Source organism: Triticum urartu, chromosome 5, assembly GCF_003073215.2.
Source record: "Triticum urartu cultivar G1812 chromosome 5, Tu2.1, whole genome shotgun sequence".
Taxonomy (NCBI): Eukaryota; Viridiplantae; Streptophyta; class Magnoliopsida; order Poales; family Poaceae; genus Triticum; species Triticum urartu.
Genome location: NC_053026.1, coordinates 399817936 through 399828757, shown reverse-complemented (window position 1 = coordinate 399828757; position 10822 = coordinate 399817936). Strand labels below are relative to the sequence as shown.

General features: G+C 44.3%; 1 protein-coding gene and 1 long non-coding RNA gene across 2 annotated transcripts; both read right to left on the bottom strand.

Annotated features, from left to right (window-relative positions):
- Positions 1–1973: 1973 nt before the first annotated feature.
- LOC125556075 (transcription factor TB1-like) lies at positions 1974–3275 on the bottom strand. Its single transcript, XM_048718873.1, has one exon. It carries the CDS (start codon positions 2932–2934, stop codon positions 2116–2118), a length of 819 nt encoding a protein of 272 aa, XP_048574830.1. The 5' UTR covers positions 2935–3275; the 3' UTR covers positions 1974–2115.
- Positions 3276–8247: 4972 nt separating this feature from the next.
- Positions 8248–8673, bottom strand: LOC125556074. Its single transcript, XR_007304991.1, has 3 exons — positions 8638–8673; positions 8472–8545; positions 8248–8391 (listed from the first exon to the last, which is right to left on the bottom strand). It is a non-coding gene; the product is annotated as an uncharacterized LOC125556074 (long non-coding RNA).
- Positions 8674–10822: the final 2149 nt, after the last annotated feature.

Genomic DNA, 10822 nt, shown 5'->3' with positions numbered 1-10822 from the left:
TCCCTTCGTCCCATAATATAAGAGTGTTTTTTACACTACACTAGTGTTAAAAATGCTCTTATATTATGAGACAGAGGGAGTAGAACTGTGACATTTTAGAATTAGTATTGAAGTGCATTGAAAATGATAAAGAGATACATATATGCTGTTATATTTGTACAAGTGGTATATCAAAAGAGGAGAGTATATACTCTAAGAGTGCAATATATATGTAAGTGTCCAATCACAATGAGCGAATAGAAAGCTCATATATACATTAGTCATGTACCTGCGTGCATGCTTATGAGCTAGATTTTGTTCATGGACGAAACAAAAGTCTCATCCTGATCGCACATGCATAACCTTTTTTATCGAGCTTGATACACTTATGTACAGCAATGAATATTGTAAATCACATTTTAGTATGGTAGATGATTGTCAAAACCACTTGCTGGGATTGATGATGTGTTCGGAAATACTTTCTAGGAAATAAATAGGAGATTTAGCTCCACTGTATGAAAATTATCCTTAATTAGATAAATATTTTTTAGATGAATTAGAAGTATTTCAATTATAGTATTACCTAGTGGGAGATGAATCTGGTATAATTTTCTTAGTTATTTTAAAATTTAACTAAATACATGAAAAATTCACATATAAGTGTGCTCATGTTTTTTTTGCTAATTGTACATGTCATTGTTTAACTTACTTAATATGTAGAATGTTCAAATTGTTATACTATTACTCATTTTTTTCAAACAAATTAGATGGTCAAACCCTCCAAACATAAGGAACAAATAGTGTGTTCAGCTATAATCTAATCAAGCTATATGTAGGAATAATATTTTGGATATACGGGTGTTTAATTACATGACCCTATTAACCCTACAAATCATATCTCTCAGTTTCCAAAACTGAAATTAATAGTTAGCAGGTTCAGATTCCTCGCTTCACCAAACCAGGGTCATAATTATGAAAATAGCAAGGTATTCCCTAGATTATTGGCACTCTTGGTTTGGTCATGATGTTAGCAGCAGAATACTATATATATATATATATATATATATATATATATATATATATATATATATATCATGCATGATGCCACAACATCAACTTGATTTACATTAGGATGAAATTAAGTTTCTAAGGTTGACAAATGAGGCTAAATCAAACAAATAAAGATTGTGAACTGCATAAGTATTAGTTACTAAAGCCTGTACTTCCAACTTCTTTCAGTCCTAAAACTTTTAAACTTAGAATCTGATTTTATCCCTTTGTCGTGTTCTTGTATAACTCCAGCTAACCATCCAAAACAATGTGTACTTGCAAATGATTGCTTCTGGAAAGATATTCCAGGTAACCATGTACTTTGTAGACTGGAACTAATAACTCATGCATATACACCATCCAATATATATGTTATCTAGGCTCATAGGGACACTAGCCAGTGAGTTAGTTACATATATATCCAAATGGAACTTATTTTCTTTTACTGATGCAAAGCTTTTGTGTAGGAAAAAAGTACAACTTAGCAAAAATAGGCTATCTTTATTTTATTTTATTTGCGAGAGGAAGGCCATCTTTATTCTAGGTCAAGAAGGTACAGACCTAAACAGGCTAAACACTACGAATTCTTTATATATTTGCATAAGGTTTCCTGATACTCTTGTGTTTGATCATAAAAGTGCTGACTGCATGTGCTGAACCTTTATACGCTCTGTATCCACTTTCCTTTACCTGAAGTACCTTCGCTGTTCTACATACACTGTCATCTCATGAGTATCTCATGAGTATAAGCGCAGTGAACACACTAACCATGCATTTAACTTCTCCGTCTCTAGCTTAAGATGATCGGCTTCAGCAAAATCTTACAAAATAATCCCCAAATTAAGACATGAAAGAAAGCCAGATGTTGCATGAAATTAAAAAGAGCGATGGACTTCAAGAAAATCTTAAAAGGCACCTCAAAGCAAAGAAAAAATAGCACCATAAAACAAAACCATGAGATTTGCAAATAGTACCAAGAGAGTAGTAGATCCGTACACATGCAATATAATTAACTAAGACAATGATGCGCTCGGCAGATCAAGACCTAATTAAGCTGCTCGATCGCTAGTACCTGGAAGGCTGGAACTAGTATTGCATACCGTCCAAGAAATCACCGTCTTCGTCGTAATCGCCATCGTCGTCGCATTCTCCTGCGTTGATGCACATCATCTCGCCGAGGTCGTAGTACTCCCCACCAGTCATCGAAGCCGACATGAGGCCGCCGTTCTCGCGTCTGTGCTCCATGAGCACCGACGTTCCACCACCCCTCGCCTTCATCGCTTTCTCCGCATCGGCTGCCCCCTTTCCCGACCCGGCAGCCAGCTCCGTCTCCTTGAGCCGGCGGCCTTCACGCTCCACCGATGATAGCGACGACATGCCATCTTCTCCCGCTCTAGCGGCGTTGAGCCGAGAGGACTCGGATAGGCGGTCGATGGCTGGCTTGGACTGGGTGAGCAGCCAGTCCACCGTCTTGCTGGCCTTGTCAAAGCCAAGCTGGTCCTGCAGCGCGAAGAAGTCACGCGCGACGTCGAGGGAGAGCCGCATCCGGCGGTCCCGGACGCCCTGCGCCGTCCGGATCTTGCTGTGCCGGTCCGTCCTGAACGGCCTCTTCCTGGCCCTGGCGTGTCCGGTGCCGGCGGCCTGCACTGCGCCGGTTCTTGCCTCGTTCGCCGGCGGCATCTCCACCAGAGGAGGAGCCGGCGGACGTGGCCTCATGAGCACCGCCTCCAGCGTCTCGGAGTTGAACTGGTTGCCGTGGCCGGGGAAGAAGTGGTCGTAGTGCTGAATCTGATGGTCCAGATGCGCGGGAGGCGCCATGGCGAAGCCGCTGGCAGGGTTTGGCACCTGCGCGGGCGGTTCTCGGGAGATCCAGAAGCCGTGAGGGTTAGGGTGGTAAGGCAACATTGGCGAGTGCAGTAGCGCTAGTAGCTGCCTGCACTTGAGTACTTTATATGTTCCTAGCTAGCAAGATCTACTTCTTGATCTGGTACTACAGTTGCTTCTACTCCTTGGTCGAGCGCTCTCCTCTTCCTCTTTCACATGAGAAATATGAGATCGACTATATTGGAAGTGACTAGGTAATAGGTATACGAACGATGTTGATATAAGCTCAGCTCAGCACGGTGTCCATTCCCACTGATGTGCATATGCATCGATCCATCAATTGGTCTAGTGGGAAGGCCCAGCCAGGGAAGGGAAAGAAGGGAGAGCAAAGGTTGGTGATGGAGAAAGGGGTGCACAGGAAGCTGAAAGATATGGGAGTGATGAGCTAGCTAGCTAGGCAGCTAGGTATTTATTAGTGGAGCTAGCATAGGGCGTGGGTGCGATGTGTACGCGCGCGTTTTGTTTGTATGTTTTTACCAGTGATTTTGCTGCGTGCTATGCTGTAGCTAGGTTACAGAGGGCAGCGAGGGCATTTGAGTTTTGAGCAATGGCGTCGTCCGTCGCTGTGGGTGGTGGCGCGCTGTCTGGCCATCGACTGTTGCGTCACTACTGCGAGCGTTCGCGCAAGGCGGCAGGCTGGGCTAAGCATAGCTCAAACTCGATCCGTAGGTAGGTAGGCACGTAGCTGTCTGATGTTGGTGTGCGTAGTAAGGAGAGTTAGCGAGGGAATGATGAAGGCATTATTGCGGTCGATCGAGGGCTACAGTTCTCTACTGTAGGGACACGTGGGAATGCAGGCGTTTATGTGACATGTAAATCTATGTAGTCTCTGCATATGCAGTGTGCATGCATGTACGTATGATTTTATAGTACAAGAACTCATATGCCATCATAAGTTAATCCATTTAACAAGCTAGCTGCACAATTGTGCATAGGTATACCAGGCCACATATTCTTACTTAAATAGTTACTTGCACAAGGCCAATGCTCGCTACGGAGAAAATTTCAGTTATCATGGACCAGGATTGGCCCGGTGGAGGAACTGTATTGGATCGATTGAGGGTAGGGTTCTTCAAGCCACCAACAACTCGGACATGAGATATACTCCCGAGAGCCGAGTCAATTGATGAGGGTGAACAATGCTATTTGTTCATTCCGAAATTTTAAAGTAGGACAAGAAGAAATAGCATCATCAATAAATCTATTGCAAAAACAATAAGACAACCAACCTAGAGCGGAAGTACAAGCAAGCAGAACCTGCTTGTTTGTGTCCAGGGAGAGATGAGGAGCGTTCCGCGACATCGAGATCTCTTGATTGCAACGGGATCCTCCATCCTCTGGCTAATATAATGGAAAAAAATGAGAAGCTTGTGTCGGACACACTAAAGAAATTTCTAATCTAAGTCGTTATCTTTTTAAGGGGGGGGGGGGGGGGGGGGGGGCGTTCCCCTCATGAATTGTTGCCTATAAGGCATTGCAGTCTATTGTAAGACGGGCTCGAGGGAACCAAAAACACGGGGGTTGGGGAGGGGGGGGGGGGACAGGGAAGGGAAAACACAACACGACAATGAGCACCATTAGATGGGCTAGCCGAGACCAAACCATGACATTGCACCGTCGATGCAGTAAAGGCACCACGCACCCGAGACCGCGCAACGCCGCGACACCTATGTCCGGGTCCATTCGAACGACAAAAGGTCGCGTGAGGATGAGACAATGCCACAACACCTGTGTGCCACCGACGAAGTCGAAGAGCATTGCCAAGAAAAGACGCATCAAGTAGCACTCGGGCACGCACACTAGAAGAACAACGTCCAAGAACAGCTCAAACCATGGTCAAACCCAAGCCGACCGCACCACCGCCACCACACAACTCATCAGCACAACTAGCACCAGGGATCACTGCCAACTTCCATATTCATCTGACCAAGCAAGGCGGAGTGCCTTGAAAGTGAGTCCATCTTGTCGCCACCCAACAATACCCTACAAAAGTAGAGGTGTCGTAAGAGAACGAGGTGATCCAACGAGGATCACGACCCGCTTACTCGGCTTTGGTTCAAGAAAGATACCCACTCCAAGTGCATGGCCATGCCAAGATCACATTGACAGAGCACCACCACCCCGCACCACCACCACCAGCTTTCCCACAGTGAACAACTATCAATCTTATTAACCGTGTCGACTCCAAGATGACGCGCCTTCAAGAAGGGTCCCCACTGAAAGTGCAATTATGCACTTATTATAATTGCTGTGTTGATGACGCACACCTTGCATGGACTAATACATTATGCAAGTGTATCACAAGTATTAGTACAAGAGATGGTGGTCGATGGATGATCGTCGACCCCCAAAATGATCAAGTTTGAAGTCATGGATCCTCGAAGGCATATATTAGTTTTATTTTATTGATTTGAGTAAATAGGGGTCATTCGCTATTAAGATGGGACATACCAAGGAGAACAATTGAGCTCATTCCAGATATCACATGTCACACAAGATCACCAAAAGGTCGGCATCGAAAAAGCCTTAGGAAGCATGTTCTACCTCCTTTCTGGAAAAGAAAGAAAGGGACCAAACAGTCCAGTCAATCAATCAACAGCCACCAGAAGCCTTTAATGTGACTAGATTGTCTAGTCCTTCTGGACTAGACTGCCCGTCTGTATCGCCCAAATTGCCTTTGGTGTCACAGACAGTCTAGCCCTCGGGGCAAGACTGCCCGGTGGCGACCAGACTGTCCGCCCCCTTGGACTAGACTATCTAGTCGACTGCTTAGATGTGTGCTTTCCTCTCAGGACATAACAGATTGTCTTGTCCCCCTGAAGCAGACTATCCGGTAGTTCAAACTTCATACTCTAGTTGAACCTAACCCTAATCCTAGCTAGACTAATGGACTGTCTGGTCTAGATCGACCAAGCTATCTCATAGTACATTTTGGCACTACAACAGTTGGATTTCACCTACCACTATATATACCACACTTTACATGTTTCTAGGGTTACCATTTGAGCTTTACACATCCATAGCCATCACACTTCCTCTCCTAGTCTCCCAAACCCTAAACCTTTGATTATTGGGAGGTTTTTGTAGAGATTCAGAGGGAAAACATTCCGTAGAAAGATCCACTCATTCACCTTACTTTAACCAGTCACTTCTGTGTTTGAACTTGATTTGTATCCTTGGTTCTTGTCTTGCATTGTTGGAGGTTGGAGACTCCTAGGTGGTAGGAGTTGTTCGGTGAGAAATCAATTGTTGTACTTTACCTCGAAAGTTTGTTTGGAGGTCACCGCAAGGTCTACCACTAGTGGATGGAAATCACATTCGTTGTGATATTCCAAGGAGAATAGGGCGATCCTTCGTAGTGTTGGTGTGCCTTCATCATGACACCCACCCCTCCAATTGTGACTAGTTTAATCTACCACAGTTACATCTTGATCATAGACCATTGAGTTGAATTAACATCTGTAACAACAATGTGGCTTTCTGTCACATCCCTAGCTACTAGTAACACTACAAAATCCCTACTATTTTGTGACAAAAACTCTGGTGACTAAGAACAAACCGTCACCAAAGATCATTTTCTGTGACAGTTAACCGTCACTAGGTGTTTTTCTGCAAGGGTAGCGCCCTCAGCAATTTTGGTGATGTTCTGGCCTGACTTTTGGAGATGTATTCAATCGTTATTAGGCCTGTGCATATTCTGTGATGAGTCTCGGTGTACAGTAAACGTTGTCGGGTCCTTTTTGTAAACCTAAATAGAAAAATAACAAGTAATTGTTTTTCAGCTGACACATTTAGCGGGATTGCGCTCCTGAATTGTTGCCTATAAGGCATTGCAACCTATTGTAAGATAAGTTCAAGTGAATCAGAAGCACGGGAGTGGGGGCACAAGAGAAGAGATAAAATAAAATAAAAACACATAGCAGGGGAAACAAGGGAAAACACACCATAACATTGAACACTATCGGATAGGCCAACCGAGACTAAACCATGACATTGCACCATTGACGTAGTCGAAAGGCGTCGCGCATCACGAGACTGCGCAATGCCACGGCACCACCTATGTTGGGGGCACATTCTAAAGGTCACTCGTGGATGAGACAACACAATAACACCGGTGTGGCACCGACGAAGTCGAAGAGCATTACTAAGGAGAGACATGCCAAATAGCACTCGGGCGCGAACCCTAGAAGAGCAGTGCCAAAGAACAGCTCAAACAACCATTAAACCTAAGCGGTCCGCACCACCGCCACCACACAACTCATAAGTTCAAAATTCCTGAAAAATATTGTGTAGGCCTGGAAGGGGTCCAGAGACACTACATGATTATTTTCAAAAGCTTTTGTGCTGTTTTGACTTTGTTGAAAAATGCATTACAAAGGAAAGGAAATAAAACAAAAATGATAAAAAGAAGGTGAGAGAAAAGAAACTTACCTGGCCAGCCCAGTAGGCGGCCTAGCCCGGCAGCGATGCGCCAGTTGTCTTCCTCCTTGTCATAGAAGGACAAGCACGTGCTCACCGTGCGCATCCATGCTCTCAAGCCACCTCCGCTCGCCTGCTTGCCTCCTCATGATCGATCCCCTGAGCTTGTGATCCTTTTCCCATCCTTATCCCTCGTTCTACACGCGTGCCCGTGGGTCATCCTGGACACGGTCTGGGCCGGTCTGGTCCCGGTCTGAGTAGGCATTTGGACCGGCCGCCGGCGGTCCGGTCCAGACCAGACCGAGCTGTCCAACGAGCTTGTATTCTGGGACCGGACCGTGGGGGTGCCAGCTCGGTCAGGCCCGAGGGGACCGAATGGACCAGCCAACAATGTTGCCAGGCAGCGTGTATTTGCTGCTTTTAGGTCCTTTTTAGCTGTTGTTTAGGCATCTGCTGGTTTTAGAGAGTAAATTAAGCAAAAGTACAACAACAACACTACCGTTAGCTACTACCTAGGCTGTGTTCTACTGTTTAGGCATCACATAGTGATAAGCTTACTAATGGATGTAATATGACAAGTCATCAGTGATCACTACAGTTTTCAGATAAGTTTCTTCAAATAAGTTTGGACCGAAATGGCAGAAATATTACAGCCACAAACAACTAATTTGGACAGCAAGCACTGGATTAAATTTGGACAACAAGAATAACTAAATTTGGACAACATTTCCTTTGTTTTTTGGACATCCACAAACTGATTTTGATAGGAAAGATGGTACAAATCAGGTTAAGCACAAATATCACATACACAAACATAAGGTCTTATCATCTTTGAATGACACGATTACAAACTTGCAATGACAATTCCAAGTTCATGTCAATTGACGAGTTGAACATAACACAAATGAGAGGTTCATCTCCAAGCTAGCAGTGACAATTCATAGTTCATGACTTGAAAGGTTCCAACATAATAGAAATGCAAAAGTAGCCTTCACATGAGAAAGATCACTTTGACATTCATCTCCAAAATAGCAAGATCAACATCCACATGATGAACGTCTACAAGTAATATAAGCAACATTCACATAAATAATATTTGGTATCGTATGACAAGTGAAACATGTAGGAAGAATAGTTACCAATCGTTGATCTCCTCCACCACAATGGGTAACTTGATGTTCTCAACATCATCCTCTTCATTCTCATCCCTCGGCTACAAGTGTGGAAGTTAGATAAATGTTCACATCACATACAACAATACCAAAAAAGAAAGAAAAAAAAGTGAGGAAAAGATGGCAAACATACCACCAGATTCAATTCAACGTGAGCACCTTTGATATAACTTGCACCACAAACTAATGCCTCCACCATAACCGGTTTTAACAAACTCCTATAGTCATCTAATACGACACAAGTTGAAAAACTACTTTGAGGATCAGAAGTTGACAAGTTTATACCCAAAGTTCAATAGTACGAGTTGACATACCTAAAACCCTTCCGGTCATGCTGAAGGTAGATTCCGAAGACACGGAGGTAGCCGGGATAGTAAGGAACCTCCTGGCTATCTTGGCCACAATTGGGTACCTAGGAGCATTGTATTTCCACCAACCAAGAAGATCAAGAGCCTTGTTGCGAGGGGAAACCTCATCCTCTAAGTAGTTCCTCAACTCACTCTTTGATATTCTTGTTGAACGGGACGATAAGGACTCGTACCCAGCTTGTGACGGAAATATGCCCTAGAGGCAATAATAAAGTTATTATTTATTTCCTTATATCATGATAAATGTTTATTATTCATGCTAGAATTGTATTAACCGGAAACATGATACATGTGTGAATACATAGACAAACAGATTGTCACTAGTATGCCTCTACTTGACTAGCTTGTTGATCAAAGATGGTTATGTTTCCTAACCATAGACATGAGTTGTCATTTGATAAACGGGATTGCATCATTAGGAGAATGATGTGATTGACTTGACCCATTTCGTCAGCTTAGCATTTGATCGTTTTAGTTTACTACTATTGCTTTCTTCATGACTTATACATGTTCCTATGGCTATGAGATTATGTAACTCCCGATTATCGGAGGAACACTTTGTGTGCTACCAAACATCACAATGTAACTGGGCGATTATAAAGGTTCTCTACAGGTGTCTCCGATGGTACTTGTTGAGTTGACATAGCTCAAGATTAGGATTTGTCAGTCCGATTGTCGGAGAGGTATCTCTAGGCCCACTCTGTAATGCACATCACTATAAGCCTTGCAAGCATTGTAACTAATGAGTTAGTTGCGGGATGATGCATTACAGAATGAGTAAAGAGACTTGCCGGTAATGAGATTGAACTAGGTATTGAGATACCGATGATCGAATCTCGGGCAAGTAACATACCGATGACAAAGGGAACAACGTATGTTGTTATGCGGTTTGACCGATAAAGATCTTCGTAGAATATGTGGTAGCCAATATGAACATCCAGGTTCCGCTATTGATTATTGACCGAAGACGTGCCTCGGTCATGTCTACATAGTTCTCGAACCCGTAGGGTCCGCACGCTTAAAGTTCGATGACGATCAGTACTATGAGTTTTTGTGTTTTGATGTACCGAAGGTAGTTCAGAGTCCCGGATATGATCACGGAGATGACGAGGAGTCTCGAAATGGTCGAGACATAAAGATTGATATATTGGACGACTATATTCAGACACCGGAAGTGTTCCGGGTGACTTCGGAGAAAACCGGAGTGCCGAAGGGTTACTGGAACCCCCCAGGAGAAATAATGGGCCTTATGGGCTTAGTGGAGAGAGAGGGCAGGCCTAGGGTAGGCCGCGTGCCCCTCCCCCTCTGGTGCGAATTGGACTAGGAGAGGGGGGACGACGCTGATGAAGCTATGTACCTAGGGTAGGGTCATGGATCTGTCCAACATACCCTCCACAAGGACATCTCTACAAAGAATCAGAAGCAGTCGAAGAGAAAACATCATCCACTCGACCATGAAGATGTGCTCACTCGACCACCTTGAAGACACTCGACCACCAGAATATGAGAAACCCTCCACTCTGCAACGGTCATGACTTAAACCGTAGTTTATAGGCATTTATAACACTTTATTGTAGACGTTACCAGTAACGCCCCCACCTTTATGAGCATTGAACCCTGTGTAACGGAGGGGAGCTGGGGTCCTGGCGCACTCTATATAAGCCACCCCCTCCTCTGGGACAAGGGTTCACACTTTCTGTAATTCACACACATATATTCAGTCGACCGCCTCAGGGCTCCGAGATGTAGGGCTGTTACTTCCTCCGAGAAGGGCCTGAACTCATAAAACTCGTGTGTACAACTCCTCCATAGCTAGGATCTTGCCTCTACATTCTCACCCCCTACTCTACTGTCAGTCTTAGAACCATGACAGTTGGTGCCCACCTTGGGGCAGGTGTCTTAGCGACTTGTTGGAGAAGTTGCAATTTTTCCGATGCCCTTCATCATGGT